The sequence below is a fragment of the Martes martes genome (genome assembly GCF_963455335.1).
Source record: "Martes martes genome assembly, chromosome: 1".
NCBI classification, from domain to species: Eukaryota; Metazoa; Chordata; class Mammalia; order Carnivora; family Mustelidae; genus Martes; species Martes martes.
This window is the reverse complement of record NC_137888.1, coordinates 196,236,742-196,252,663: the sequence shown is the minus strand read 5'-3', so window position 1 is coordinate 196,252,663 and position 15,922 is coordinate 196,236,742. Positions and strand designations below refer to the sequence as shown.

General features: G+C 57.6%; 1 protein-coding gene across 5 annotated transcripts in view; it reads right to left on the bottom strand.

Annotated features, from left to right (window-relative positions):
* Positions 1–918: 918 nt before the first annotated feature.
* The window catches only part of POC1A (POC1 centriolar protein A), a 68,763-nt gene continuing 53,759 nt past the window's right edge, over positions 919–15,922 (bottom strand). For all 5 annotated transcript variants that reach the window (XM_080830112.1, XM_080830113.1, XM_080830115.1 and 2 more), the window contains one exon: positions 919–1,663. In XM_080830112.1, the coding sequence (XP_080686238.1) occupies positions 1,565–1,663 (99 nt within the window). In that variant the 3' untranslated portion in view covers positions 919–1,564. The remainder of the gene's footprint in view (positions 1,664–15,922) is intronic.

Sequence of the window (15,922 nt, the reverse complement as noted above, 5' to 3'; positions counted from 1 at the left end):
GGGCGTCCTGAGCAAGCTCCCTTAGCGTTGCCCAGACTACCTAAGAGCCTTCACGCAGGGGGAGCTCCTGACCTCCTGAGGAATCTGAGCGCCTTACCCGCCAATTCAGACCTGCAGGCCTGCCTGGCAGCCTCTTGCCCACTCACAGCTCCGGGGGGAGGGCGTCTACCTCCTAAGCCCCTGGAGGGGTACTTACCAGCCCTGCCTGAAACAAGAACTTGAGGCTCAGAGAGGTTATGTGACCTTGTCAAGGCTACACAGCTGGCTGAAGCCTGACCCTGGACTGCGGCTTTTCCCCCACCAGCTGGGGGAAGCAGCTTCCCCATTCTTGCCGTTCATCTGGGCTCCATGGAGGCCGCCTCCATGTCGGCCCCAACTCCCAGCCTTCAGGCTCTGCTCCCACCTGGAAGCCGCAGAGGCTGGGAAGCTCATTAGCTGCGTGGTACCAACAGCTCCTGAGAAGATCTAACGTGGCCCCCCCGGCCCCCCAGGGCACAGCAGGTATGTTGAAGGATAAATACCTCCTTGGTTGGCTGGGCCCCAAGAAGCCAAATGTCGGAGACACAGACGGCACCCAGACATGTGGAGGGCACTTGCCCGGCTCTCCCTGTGCAGTGCACGGGAAGAAGCCTGTGGGAACCCTCCGGAGTAAGTGGAAATGCAGCTACCTGAGTCCTCCAGGACCCAACTGACGAGACTGGCTGAGGCCAGCCAGAGGGAGGTAGGTGCTGGGCTGGGGCTCTGGCTGTCCTGGCTCCCCCAGTTCCCTGAGCAGATGCAGATGAGTGTCCCGAGTGCCCAAGGTGACCTGGCAAGGGCCCTCCGAAGCCACTGCTTTCATTCTCCCTTTAGGGGCCCTGGGGGGTGGGGGGAACACTGATGAGGTCTCACTCAGAACAAGCCACTTTTATGACAAGCTCAATAAAGTCCATTTTAATTTCAGATTCCTTCACCCTCAGGCGTACAGAGGAGGAAGCCACTGGGCCCCATTGAACACGTGTGGGGCAGAAATCCAGGCCATAGTGAAGCCACCGCCGCCCCACCGCATGCTTGTTCCTGGACTAACCTGACTCAGATGGCCCCCATGGAGCCTTTTGTCATACTTAGAGAAAACTCCTGGCTGGCCCATCCAACGGGCAGTCAGTCCACTCCTAAGCTGTCATGGGTGAGAAGAGCCAGCCATTCAGCAGAGAGGGCGACAAACCCCCATAAGGTGGCCTGGGGAGGCCAGAAGAGGGGGGCCCTCCCCCCTCTTCTGGGGGGAGCGTGTGTTGTGATCTTCGGGCCCATTAGGACTCCGAGGTAGCAAACATTTTCAAGTGACTCCTTCCCATTAAACCAAATGCAGTCCTCTGTGTGTGTGTGGGCACTGCCCAGAGGGGCCTTCTGCTGGCAGGTGGCAAGCCTCCGGGGGCAGAGAGCAGGTGGGAGACAGAAGTGCCTAACCTCGGGGGTGGAGCTGAATCCCCTTCGTTTATTGACCCAACTCCCCCAGTACAAATCCCCGGCCTGCCATTTCCCCCCCTCCCCAAATCGAGCGAGCTCTTGATCCTGGCTCCCCTGATCACGGTGGTGTTCTCTGCATGATTAGCTGCTGGTTCTCCAAGCACTGCTTCAGCCTGTCTTCCGTCAGCGTCAGCCGCTGCTCCAGGATGGAGACTGTCTGCAAGACAAATGGCGCAGTCAGGCCTCAGGGGACAGAGGGGCTACAGGGCTGCCCTGGGAATCCCCTCAACCAGTTCTACTCGGCAGCCCAGCCTGTCGTCCTGCCAGGTCCCTGTCTCTGGTGGCTGCTAGGGACGGTTTTGGCCTTTGTGTCTCCTCCTGGTTCTGCATGGCTGTCCTCTGATGTCTGCAGGCAAGGGGAGGACACAGGGAAGGGAGGCAGCGGGCCCCACAGCCTTGGTCATTCCCCAAGACAACCAAGGGTCAGGATCCCCACCCCCGGAAGTCTGCCCTTTAGATGGGAGTCCAGAGCAGAACTACTTCCTCATTTGGACTAGGCTTCTGCCCACAATCAACTGGAGATCATCACCCATCTCCATTCCAAAGGTAAGAAAACAACACCACCGAATGAAGGCACCCCATCTGGGTCGTGCCCACGTCTCAGGCCCTTCACCTCTACACCTGGAGGGGCTTCCCAGGCTGGGAGGTCAGTGACTGAGCGACTTTGAGCCTAGGAGGGCCTCTGCCTGTCCGAGTCCAATGAGGACCATTGCAGGAATAGGTCGTCTGAGACACAGGCCCTAACTCCATCTCTGAGCCCCTTTTCTCCTCTGTAATGGAAGGACAATGCCAAGGTCACAGGAATCCCGGAGCCTAGGAGGTGACTCAAGATGGTGGCCAGCACTTCTTAGCTTGACCCATGCTGGCAACGTTTGTCATCATGTTGGCTTCCGGAGGCTGAGCCCGTGGCTCCCTGTCCTCTCCTGCCCACCCAGCATGGCTGGCCTGTGGACCCAGCCGTCTGGCTTGCCAAACGCCCCTAGTCCCACGTGCCGGGGAGGCATGTGCCTCATGGGCTGGGGCCAGGCTTGCAGACATGGCTGCTGGGCAAAGCTGTAAAAAACGTGCCCACCTTCTCTGGCTTGGGACAGAGTGCTGGCAGAGGGGCAGTGCTGTCTGGGAGCCCGTGTGCTCCCCACAGAGCAGCTGGCTCACTGCCCTCAAGGACTCCTGCCCAGAGCCTGCCCACCAGTCACACAGCCAAGCCCAGCCCTCGCCCAGCCCACCGCAGGCTGGCCATGACGGCTGAGTTCTCCTTCACCTCCTCCCCGAGGGCTGGAGGAGTGCCTGTGTAGTGCCAGGCCTGCACCAGGCCCGGGGTGAATCCGCCATGAGCGAGGCAGGCTTGGTCCCTGTGCTGTGCAGCTGACGGCCAGCAGAAAGGGGTCAGGTTAAGAAACAATACTTTCTATTAATTTTACCCATTTATCTATGGGCTTTCCCAAGAGGTTCTGCCACCTTCCCTGAGGCTCCAAGGAGGCTCTGGGCCTTGGTCCAATGAAAAGGAAATTTTCCTTTCATACATTTAATAAACCATTGAAGCATTTTGGGAAGGAGTTTACCCTCTCGGGCTGCTATAAATTCTCGCAGCATCCCACACGGATGTCGGCTGCTCCTCAGGGCGGCTGGCCCGTTCTGAGGGAGCTGACCTGGGCTGCAGGGGCTCTGAACCCGGGAGTACAGGCCTGAGCCTGAAAAGGAGCACTGCATCCCGAGAGGCAGAGCCGGGCTGAAGGGAACAGTCACACTCCCCCCGTGCTGGCCAAAAGCCGCTGAGGGGTCTGTACCTCGTAAAAGGGGCGGCGGAAACAGCCCCTGGCTGGCCCAAAGCAGCATTCCTGGAAGTTTCCACTGGCTGCTATGAAACGCGTGCTGAGCCAAGCTCCCAAATCCTTCCCCATCCAGACTTTTTCCGATGGCCCTGGACTCCAGGTCACAGTGGGGGAGCCAGCCTGCTCTTCCTCCATGCCCACCCCCTCCCCGCCCTTTTAAACTTTCCACAGGGACCGAATCCGCAAATGTGGAGGCAGTGGGTGCGGGGCGAGTGTCAAAACCGGGGGTGCCATGCATTTCACGAGGCCTCCACTTAGTTCCACGGGTGGCCCATGCTTCTGCTCAGTAGAAATATGGCCATTTGTCCATTTTACACTTCTTTAAACATAACTGCACACCCATCTTTCCCTTGCAGGCCCTGGAAGGAGGGAGCCGGCTGGTTGTGGGCCCTCCCCTGGGGAGCTTTGAGGACGGGCTTCGTGGCCTGTTGTAGACAGAAAGGCTTCACGTCCACGACTCCTCAAAACCTGCAGCTCCCCCACCTCTCCCCTTTTCCAGCTGCGACCGACTCTGGAAGAGTCATCATCTCTGTTTGGTCTCTACTTCTAGCGCCCCCCAGCTCTGCCCAGATGCTGAGTGACAGTCACCATCCAGGGATGAGGTCCACCAGGCTCTTCGCACTCACATTTGATCCCACCCGACCCCCGTCTGAGCCGGAAGGATGGGCCAGGGAGAGGAGGACGATTTTTGGATTATCTGTATGTTAGAAGATTGTCCGGTGTTCTCTGCTCCACAAGTTTTCCTTAATAATCCTACTCTAATAAAGCATGGGGTGTCGTTTTCATGGAAAATGGTGTCTCTCAAGGTCAAGTGAAACCTAGAAATCCCAATGCCTGATTTTGCTGATGTGCCTTCCCTCCGCCACGGAAAAAGATCTCCCCTGAGACCGAATGGGTGCCTTTGGGGCACTCAAGGAACAGAGGTCAAACATGCTCAGGGTTGGCGGTACAGACAGCAAGAGGGAGGGTGGGCCATCTGCAGGGACTCAGCCCAGGCCACTATGGTGCCACCAAGCCTCCCAGCTGCTGGGGCTTCTGGTGGAAGGGGAAAGCACTGGGGATAGCACATGGGAGGGCGAGGGCGTCCCCAGCAAGGACTGGTTCCAGGCTGTACTGCATGGCCTTGTTCACATGTCAGGCATACCACAAGCCTCAGTAAATACGTGCTGCCTCAGCATTCAGAAGGCAGAGGCCGTAGTCCATTCTTCCAGCTGCCCAGGGCCATGCCAAGCAGGCTGCTCACCCCGCCTTGCACTCTGGGTCCTGCCACATGGTGCCCAGAGATGAGGCCCACCTGCCCCAGAAGGTGGGGAGGTGCACTACTGAAGCAAACAGCCCCACAGTCTTCCAGACGCCGTCACCCCTGCCCCCAACCCACCCTCTCACTCTCCTTCCACTCAGGGCAAATGAGGGCTGGCCTCGCAAGCAGCCCCGGGGCCCACAGGCCCCTCCCCTTTCTCTGTGTGGAGGAGTGGTGGGCCAGAGGTCTGGTCCCAGCCTCTCCCCCTTTTAAGTCCCATAGCTTGTTAAGTCCCCAAGGAGGTATGGTGGCAGGTGCCAATGAGGGAAGCAGCCCTGACTGACCCAGCTGTCTGCAGGCCTCTGCCCTTGCAGCAGGGCAAAGGGAAAGTGGAGAAGCGGCTGAGGAGGCCAGGGCTCTGGCTGCTGGGCAGACCTGTCCGGGCAAGGTGACCCATCTCCTAGGCCTCCTGCATGCTGGGGTCCAAACTCCTTCAGAAAGGTCCCTCCTGTCTGTGGACTGTGGAGAAACCAGGCAACTCATTCCCTCTCCCTGGGCCTTGTGCCATCCGGGCAGCTTACTCGAGTCCCCGCTGTAAATGGAGTAAGGAGTCCAGACTTGAAGGGAGACTGGTGGGAAGACCCAGGACAGGTTCGGGGGAGCTGGGGGGTGGGGGGGTGACGGTCATCCTCATGATTTCTGACACACTCAGCTCCAGGGGCCGCTCTTGGCCGCTGCCGTTCACGGAGAGCTCATGATACGCCAAGCACTCCTCAAAAACCCTCTGGGGGTGGGAGGCTTCATCATCCCCATTTTTCACATGAGGAAACCAAGGCACGGTGCTATTACGCAGCTTGCCTGAAGTCACACAGCTTATAAATGACAAGCCAGGGCCGTGAACTGAGGGGGCCCAGCTTCAGAATTTGGGCTAAAGCAGCGCGAGATGCACCTTCGCTCTGTCCTCATGGTGAATGAATAAGGTGAGGCCTGGCCTTCCTCCTGCCCCTGCTCCAGCCATGCCTGAAGGGTACCAACCATGTAACCCCAGGAGGCCTGTGTGTCCCCCACCCAAAGCCCAAACTCAGGCAGTCTAAGGAGAACCTCGTGGATCTCTGTTCTTATCCTCCAGAAGACACCTCTGTCCTGTCCAGGTCACCCGGCCCAGTGGCTCCAGATTAAATGAGCAGAAGCAATGGGAACGAACAACCCCCCAGCATCACCCAGCAGCCTCCTCACACCATCAGGCCACCCTCAGAGGTGGCTCCCAGGCCTCAGATGCCCCCAAACCCCACAAAGCACTCTCTCACCTGACTGGACATTTAGGTTTGCAATTATCACAAAAGTCACAATTTTGGCTACAAAAAGGCAATGTTATATGGACAAGAGGGACATTATCAACAAGAACCTTTTAATAGATATGTGATAAGAAACCACCTGAAAACATGAATTTTAGATGCTTTCTTTCACTGGGGGCTATGTCACTCACTATAAGTGATCAATTCCCAAACACTCCATAGAACTCACCCCATTCCCTGCTCGTGCCCCACCCCTGACAACACAGGGCTTGACTACTCTCTCCCTGAACCACAGTGACAGGAAGCAGAATTCAGACCCCACTGGGGCGCCTGGGTGGCCCAGTGGTTTAAGCCTCTGCCTTTGGCTCAGGTCATGATCTCAGGGTCCTGGGATCGAACCCCACATCAGGTTCTCTGCTCAGCAGGGAGCCTGCTCCCCCCCACCCCCCGCCTTCCTGTCTACTTGTGATCTCTCTCTCTGTCAAATTAAAAAAAAAAAAAAAATTCAAACCCCACTCCTGGACACCGTCACCCCTCATCTAACACCCTCTACTTCCAAGGTCACAGCCTTCACCTGCCAGCCACGGGGGAGCTTCATGGGAGGGCAAGGTCACAGGAGACCCAGAAGTTTCATCCTCAAAGTCACACCTGGTCAGCGGGTCACCTTGGAGGGCTTGTTTCTGAACCACTTTCTGCTGCTGCTGTCACTGGCGATTTCCAGGATGCCACAGCCCTGGTCATGGGAAATAGTGCCCTTAGGAACATTCCTGCCTGCTGTTGAACGTATTCTGTTGTTTCTCTAGACTGAGGCCTGGCACACTTAGCTTGCTGCCCACTTTCGTAAATAAGATTTTATTGCCATGCCCACCTGTTTACATACTGTCTATGGCTGCTTTCTGGCAAGGATGGGGTTGCACGGTTGTGAGAGACCCTCTGGCCCACAAAGCCTGATAGCTACTGTTAAGAAAGTTTGCAGACCCTTGCCCCAGACTATATTCACGCACTCACCCTCAGCACGTGATCCCTGGGCTGGCCTATGTCACCGAGGTTGACAAGGGTACACAGACTCAGTGGGACTCGTTGGGTGCACACCCTGTCCGGAGGCCAAGTACTAAGAAGCAGGACAGAGCAGGAGGGTGTGCTGGGAAGAACCGAGGGGTCTGGGCGGGGGGAAGGGAGGGGTGAGCAAAGGCTAAGGAGTTCACCAGACAAGCAGGCAAGGAGGGTGCTGGGCCCAAAGGATCAGTGAGCACAGAGCCCAGAGGTGGCAGGGAAAGAAAGGAACAGGAGGGACAGAGCAAAGGAGGGCCCTGTGCAGGAATGAGGAAGGGCCTCATGGAAGCCGGAGATGGGGCAAGGTGCAGCCGGCCATGCCAGGATGAGCACAGGATGGTGTTGGTGGTCCTAGGCTGAGTGGGGAGCAGACCCCTCTGGCTGCCACACGGGGATGCTCTGGGGAGGGCCTGCATGGCCCTGGTTAGGTGTGTTAGAGGCCTAACCAGACATACCCACGAGGTATGAACCGCCAGCACCCAGTGGTAAGTCGGGGGGGAATGGGAGAAGGGACAGGACGGCACCGCGAGAGAGGTGAGAATGGGCTCCGGAGAGGACAGGTCAAGTGTGAGGCCCCTCTGAGGGCCCGGCAGGGGACCGGAGCCAGCGGCAAGGCTACTTTGTTTTGCTGACATCATCTCCACTGCTGGGGGCAGAGTGGGGGACACAAGGGGGGAGAGCAATGGACCCATAAGCCCCCGGGTCTCAGACAGAATCAGGGGCACAAGGATGTCAGGGATACCACTAAAGCCTCCTGGAAAGCAGCCTGGCCCCTCAGTGGTTGACAAAGAAGGGACAGCCCACCACAGGGGACCGGACAGGGAGGAGGATGATAGAGGTGTTGGGGACCGAAACAACGAGCACAAGGGAGGCCAGCTCCAGCTGGGGCAGGGAATGGTTTCCAGCCTGACTTGGCTGCCTGAGCTCTCCAGAGGAAAATCCTCCCGGGAAAGGCTGAACAAGGGCATCTCACTCAAACCCTCATTTTCCTGCTCAGGGGACAGCAGACACTGATCTGTCCCCCGTCAAGTCAACATTAACAGGAGAGCAGCTTCTCTCACTCACAGTTCAAGACGTGTAAGACGGTTCATGTAACACCCTGAACGGCCTTCTGAGTGGGGTCTAAAAATAACCGATTTTAAAGTGACAGGCTTGTATTTTTAGTCCCCTAAGAACCTGAGTGATGCTCAAAGAAGCTGCACCAAAATGCCAGTCCTCAGCCACACGTCTGGCACCCAGGGCCCCCAACTCCAAGTGGGAGACAACACAGCACGGGGGACATTTCCACAGATACCATGGCTCCATACCTCATGGCCTTAGACGCCTTCTACCGACAGGCATCCAGGTCTCCGATGCCTGCCTGAGGCCGTGGGGCTCTGGCAGCTGGAACAGCAGAGCCCAGCTCCCCCCACACTGTCCCCATGCCCCCCAAGGGCTAGACGGGCCAGTCTAGGTGCCCTGTGAAGGACAGCGCCTGGGGTGTGTATCTCCACTAACTTCCGAGGTGGCCAAGGGGAGGCCCCGACTCCTGGTGTGTGACAGGGACTCAGGAGACGGTAGTGCCGTCAGAGGCCAAAGTGGGTTTGCAGGGTGTCTGCCTGAGTGCGCTGCCCGAGCGGGCTGGTGCCAAGGCTGGGGAGCCAGGATGCTCCCACGGGCTCTGCACGGGCATCGTGTGGAGGTGAGAGTCCAGTGCTCCCTGAGAGAAGGACTCCCCCATCCTCGGAGGCCCCGCCCGCCTCATAGAGCAGTGTGCAGTCCTCTGGGGACCACTCTCTCCCTACCAGTTCTGCCATCGTGCTCTCCCTGGGCTTGGTGGGCTTCTCCTCTGTCCCTTCTGCCTACTTCCTGGCCCCCCACTTCCTCACGGCATGACCTCCCCTTCTTTCAGCCCTGCTGGGTTCTTATTTCTCCCCAGACTGGTTTCCTATTGAGGCAGGCTTGTCTTGCATTTTTTTCCTCAGCTCCTTCCCCTAGTCCTTGTTTCTACCTGCTTTTCAGATCATTTTTCATCCCCTTTTCACTCGTGTTTGGGGACAAGGCAAGAAAAGGAGCAGGATGTGTTCACACAGAGTGAGATCCAAGTGAAGTCCAGGACCCTGACATGGCTCACCTACTCTGGGGCTGACAGACCTGGTTAGGAGACCTCCAACTCTGACCAGGGCTTGGGAGGCCTTTGTGAGGAGACAATACAAGATGAGCTGAAGGAAACGAATTCCAAACCCCAGGTACAGCAGGTACAAAGGCCCTGATGCACAGAAGAATATGGTGCACTTAGAACTATCATGGAGTTCAGTGTGGTTGGTCTGGAGTAGCTGAACAAGGAAGAGAGTGTGGTGGCCACGGGGAAGGTGGATGAGGGGCCCCAGGGCCCTCAGCCACAGGGGACAGGAACAGGGAAGCCTCCACTCCCTGGAACTGCCTTATCACACTCACAGGTCTGAGCAAGTTTCAGAGTGGCCAGTTCTCAAAGCTGATTCCAGAGCGAGTCTGGGGGAAGAGGCTGAGCCTGGGAACTGACCGTGGCCAAGTGGTGCCTCAGCTGGAGGTGAGACGGAAGGGAGTGACCTGGCACTTCAGAACACAGACCCAGGGCAGACCCTCCGAGCCAGGGCGCCTTCTGCAGCTGCTCCTCCGCCCAGAGCATGGCTGCTACCTCGACCTTTGCTGAAAGCCTCTCTCCTATATAGCCTGAGGGCAAATGTAGCAGCAAAACTGGAGCCCAACTTCCACAAAGCCCCGAGGGCACCACAGTACACCAATAGGGCCTTCCTGACATCCCCACATCTGTCAGGTCCGACACCTGCCGCCAGCAGGAGACCGGCTCGTGGGGGCTTCTAGGCACTGGCGTGGCTGCTGCACCTGTCCTGTCTGGGCTGACTTCTGGCGAAGCAGCTCGGCCACGACTAACAGTGAGTAATGTTTTGGAAGGCGGGAGAAAGACCAAGGGAGACCAGCCAGCCGTTCTATGTGCACTTCTCAGTTATCCAGCCAGTTCCTTACAGAATGCTCCTGCATATGGAGGCTGCGCCCCAGCTTTTCCCACAGCACCCCCCACCCCATCCCAGGCTTCTCTCCTACGGCCCCCCACCCCAGCCAGAGAACGTCTCCACATCCGCCTCCTGCTCTCAGTAGAGCCTTGGGTGCAGCACGGGGCCCCTCCCAGGCCTCCCAGACCATGGAAGATAGGTGGACCAGAAGTGACACCCCCTCCACCCCCACAAGCACTCTGCCAGGCTCGGGGCACAGTGGTGAGGGGAACTAAACCTGTCCTAGGACAGCAGTGTAGCTGGAAGCCAGGAGACAGAGCCACCAGTGCCTGAAGGGGCAAGACGGGCAGTGAGGCAAGAGGGCGAAGCGGTTGGGGTGGGGGGTGCCACTCAAGCAGCTGTGTGCCAGGGCCACCGAGTGGGGAGAAAGTCGGAGGGAGGAAGGTGAAGTATGCAGGGCGGAGGCAGCCCCGGGCAACGGCCCAAAGGCTGGGAGAGGGCACGGGGAGTGTTGAGCACAGGGGTGCTGGAGCAGGGGAGGGCTGCAGGAAGGGCTGACAGGGTGCAGGAAACCAATCCCGTGACTGGACTGTGCTGTCTGCGACCCCGCTGGCTGCTGAATCAGGCTGGGCAACGCCCTCACCTCAGGGCTCTGCTCGAGGAGTGCCCTCACCGGATCCAGGCAGGCTACCCTTACCCCAGGGCCACCCCCTCTGCTGCCTCAGCTTCCCGGGACTCCTGGGTCACCCTTCACCTCCATGATGCTTCTCCCATGTCGCTTTCCTGTGCAGGAGCTCAGGGCTAAAGGCTGGACTCCAGGCCTGCGCTGTTTCCACGGCTCTCTCTGACCAAAGCCCCACTCCAGCCCTCCTCCCCCTGAAGACCTCCTGGTCCCATCCCACACTCGGTGCCTGTCCTCCTCCTCTCCCAGGATGTCCTGGCCACAGCACAGGGGGGGCCCTTGGAAAATGCTGCCATGGTAACCTCCGGTCCCCACCTTCATCCTGTGGTAAGAGCACACGCTCCAGGGCTGTTCTTCTTGGGTTCAGATCTGAACTGGACTCCTAGCTTGCTGAGCGGCCTTGGGCAAGCTACCGGACTCAAGGTTTCAGATTCCTCATCTGTACTATGCATCTCTCTGGGCTCCACTGTAATCCTGTACTAACAGCTCATATTTATGTGGCCCTTGCTCTGGACACGGGGGCGTACTATGGGCAACATGGCTCCCCACCTCACAGGGGCCATGGCGGAGCTCTGGGCTGCAGGGGGCCTTGTGCACAGATGGGGCTTGATGGGGCCCCGAAGAAGGCAGCCTGTGGTCAGGCCTGGTAGGGACTGAGCCATCAGGGCACGTGGTGGTCTGGCTGCTCCTTAAAGTTCTCTTGTGACGGAAAATTCCTTTTAATCACTTCCAGGCTTGTGGTTGCTTTGGGCTCCTCCAGGCGGTCTCCCACAGGGGCGAGGGCATAGCAGCCCCCGCCCCCCACCCCAGAAGCCAGATTACTGGTGGTAGTGTCCCAGGCGCCCTGGGGCTTCGGGAGAGGGCACAGCTGCCCAACCACACCACTGGGGACCCTGGTGCCAGGCTGCGGGAAACATCCTGGCATTGGCCATTGGCTCAAGGCCCCTGTCTTGACTGTACCGCACAGAATGTCGAACTTTCCTTTGGTTTCATAGCAAAGATGGAAAAATGTGGAATTAATCTCCCCCATAGCATGGTTTTGACTTCACTCAGATTTTAAAGATCTAAAACAGATGCAAGAAAAGGGGAATCTCTTTGCTGTGGGGTCTTGTGAGCTATCAAAACAAAGTGGGTTTGCCAGGTTCAGCGCCCGCACAGCTCTGCCTCGTCTCCTGCCAGTTCCAGCTTTGTCTGCTGGTGTACGTCCGTGTGAGCACACATACATGCGTGTGCACACGCAGTGCCCTGTCTTGGGGATAGTGCCCTGGCCAGCCAGTTGCCCTATGTCTGTGGGGTGAATGTGGGCTGGAAGGGCCAGCACACTTTCCTGAGAATGGGGCTGCTGGTCTGAGCCCTGCCCTTCCCACCAGCCAGGGCTCTGGCTCTCTGCCCCAGCCTCTGTCTGGCACCCTGTCGTCTGTGGCACAGGGGCCTTCAAGTTGAAGGTGCAGATGCTGGCCCTTGACAGCCTGTTGACCTCCATCAATCTAAACGTCAGCTTCACGAGGACAGGGGTTTTTGTCAATTCTTGCTCACCGCTGTCCTCCTGTTTCCAGGCACAGCTCCTAGCACACAGTAGGTGCCAATGGGGCACTAGATGGACAAATGCCCGGCCCTGAGCACCACGGAGATACAGAGAATTTGGGTCCTGCCCCAACCAGCCCAGGTCCCCATGAGCCCAACTGGTTGGTAAGGAACCCGCTCCCCTCCCCCTAGCTTGGGCATTGGACCTGGGAGGCTTGAGGGGACAGTGGGGGAGGGGTTGGAGGGTAGGTAGGCTGGAGGGGCCCCTGTCAGCTGGCCTTGGCCTCAGCAGGATGTGGGGGTGCAGAGAGTGGGCTGGGAGTCCAGGAAGCAGCCCACTTCCTCCCCTTCCCACCTCAGACCTCATTTGATGAGGGCTAACAGCTCTGAGCCCTGAACTGTAGAGGGGAAGAAGGAGACTCCCTCTCACGCTGACGTCTGACAGACTAACTTGTCTAGGATCACACACAGTCGATACACAACAAAATGTGTTTTTGAAGAAATTCCTCCCAATCTCTCCAGGCTCAGCAACTGTCTTTTTAACCAACCCTTTTCACCCCCCAGTTTGCTGCTAACAACAAAAAATGAGCCTTTGTCCCTCGAGCCCATAGGTCTATGTTTCTGTTTCACATTATCTCAGGGATATAGGATTTCTCTGACGTTTCTGCATCCCCCAACCCCCACCTCTAAGGAGGATTAGCTCTCCTCAGGAAGTACATGAAACACTATTTTCTATTGGTGGATTAGCCATGGGATTAAGGAATCTTGGCTAATTTACCTTCCTTGTGACTTAAAAGCAGCTCCTTTTAAATGAACACAGGCTTTTTCCATGTTACTACTTACCCACAAAAGAGAAGCTATTAAAAGTAGGTCCACTCACCACCATCCATAAAACCAAATGCTCCTGGGACCCATGGAGGGCTACCTGCACCAGGACAGAAGATCTGAGCTGCGTATCCCACCCACCCTGGCCTGAGGGCAAGGTCATCTCTTTGTCAGCCCTGGGCGGGCCACCAGGGAGGCAAGGGTCTAACGGGGACAGCCCCAAAGTGCAGGATGCTAGTCACTGCTGTGCCAGAGGTTCTGCTGTACTCTGATCCCAGAATGAGTCCAAACAGGGCCGAGCATGGGGCGTGAACCTTGGCTTTGACCACCCCCTGCATTCTGTTTCTTTGGAAGCTGACTTTTCCAACAATCCATAAATGAACGTGGTAGTTAATTTACCACAACCCAATAAAACACAATCATCCCAAGTCAGACAGACTGTCAGGTAGTTTGTTGGAGGCCTCAGGACAGCCTGGCAAGTCAGGCGGTAAGCCCCAGCCCAAGAGGACCAGCTCAGGCAAGAAGGGCTCACAGGATTTCCCTGCCCTGCCAAGGACCCACTGATCCATGGTAGGAAACCTAGCCTCTCATCTTTAATGGTTTTCTGGAGCCACCAGCTGGGCCCAAATTGGAAAGGAGGCAGGCATGGACCCGCTCCTCCACAAGCCATGCCTCCCTGAGTTTAAAGCATCTTTCTGCCTTTCCTCCCCCGTCAAGGAGAGGATCTGTACTGGCAGTCCAGGCCCGGAGAGGGCCCTCCGAGGGGCAGGGGGAAGGAAGTGGCCGGCCTGACTGTAGCTCTCCCTGCCCCTGCTCTAGTGGCCTCATTTGGGAGAGTGCCGAATGGCCACAGGGTCAGCTGTGACTTGGTTCATTGCAGAGCCATGCAGGCCTATATGGCACTGCTTGTCCAACCAGAACAGTCATAGGCCCCTTATTGCAGCTTAACCCTTCCCCGGAGGGCCCCTGGGTCCCCAGAAGAGCGTGAGCAAACCACCCGCAGTCCCCTTCTTCCTTCCTCTAGAGTAATCCTGGAGTCAGTCTGAAAGAGATGCCCCTGCATGGGCCCTGTTATCCCACTTCAGCCCCTGCTCCCCCACCCCTCCCCCTACGCCTCCCACCCCAAGCAGGCTCGGGGCCTCACAGGAGAAATCTCCTAGGACCGTGAACATTCTGGGCCCCGGAGGTAACCACAGCCATCCCAAGCCCATCTGGTGGGCGGGGGGCCTTCGATCTGCAGCTTCTTTGGAGAGGAATGCTTTTTGCCACAACCGCAGACGGCAGAGAGGACAGAGCTGCCATGCAGCCTGCCATGCATTCATGAACATGAGCTTGGCCTATCTTTGAGTGCCTTGAGCAGTGCCAGCCTTTGCTTTTTGCAAAGCCAGAGGGGCCTGTGGATACATGGCCCAAAAGAGCAACAGGGTGGGGGAAGGGCCAGGTCCCAGCCCCTCTGCAACCGGCTGGAGTCAGACCCCAAGTATGCCTCTGACACAGACCAGAGTGTCCTGTCCCCAGGAAGCAGCCTCTTGACAGAGGAAAAACAAATCTCGTCTCTGAACCCCCAAGTGGTGGGAGCGCAGGCTGTCCTGAACTTGATGTTGGCCCAAGGGCAGCTCTTGAATGTCTGTACAGAGAAGGACAGCTAGACACTCTCTGGACTGGGCAGGCCTGGTGGCCAGATGTGCTGGTGTGGAGAGAGGCACCACGTTTGCGGGATCCCGCAACCACCACTCCAGGCCGCTGCCATCGGAGGGCTGCACACACCCTATAAACACGAGTCCTGGCAGGGGGTGGGGCAGCCGGGCAGGCTGACTTTAACTCTACACCCTCCCGAACAGTTCGGTCCAGGCGCACCTGGGAGGGCCGGCCCCCAGCTAAAATGGCACAACTGCTTCAAAATCGAGTCTGTTTGTACAAACAACAGTTCATCTGCCCAGGAAAGAGGTACACCGAGAGCCTCCGAGAGGGGTCAGGCGGGCCCTGCGTTCCCACCTTCCCTGCCAGCATGGAACTAGGTGTCTCACCCAAGCAGCCCATCAAATAGGGAACCACCAGGACCATGGTGGGAAGGGTCGGGATGTCTCAAAATAAACAGGCCACTCCCCAACAGTCTAACTCCCCGAAGCACACAGACACAAATCCTTGGCCCTGCTGAGTTAGGTCAACAGTTACAACCTGGCTATTTCACGAACTCAAATGTCAGAGGCTCAAACTGGCGGGGTTGGGTGGGCCTGCCCCCGCCTGCTTCCCACTGCATGCATGTTCTAGTCCCAGAGCCCAGCGGCCCCTGGTGAGTCACAGGAACCTGAACGTGACATCACAGCATTGCTGTGGCCAGCCCGAAGCACGGGTGCCATAAAAAAAACATAGCTGGAGCAGGAATTTCATGGTTTGGTATTTTTAAAAAGCAGCAAGATGTGAAACTAGAGTCGAAAATAACTCTGCTGTGGGCTTCAGAGGCAAAACCTCCAAGCTGTTTGTTGGGCCCAGGCCCCTCGCTGTAGCCTCCCCAGCTCCTGGGTACTGTCCACACCTCAGGGCCCTACTTCTGGCCCTTGAGGAAAATCCAGGGACTCTGCAAATCCCAGAAAGCACCCGAAGCTCTGTCACACAGGAGTCGCAAAGGAAGCAAAAGGGGACAACGCGGGAGGTGAGCTCATGTAGCCAGGCCAGTGGTGGAAAGTGGCCCCTAGATCACCTGACACAGCCCCACAAGAACATGAGAGGAAAGGTCAGGGCCTCTGTCTGGATACACGCAAGGCCCATCCCCAAGCAGGCAGGTCTGGCAGCCATGGGGCCTACCCTGGAGTCCTTCCTCAAGGGGAGCAGAGATAGGAAGACGACTCATGGAAAGGAGGCCCTAAGGGAAGTCCCGGCCCCACGTGAGGTGCTAACCTCTGCTGCCTACCCCATGGGATAGGCAGATGGGCAGTGCCCAAAGTCTCCCATCTACAGAGGAGGAAACTAAGGCT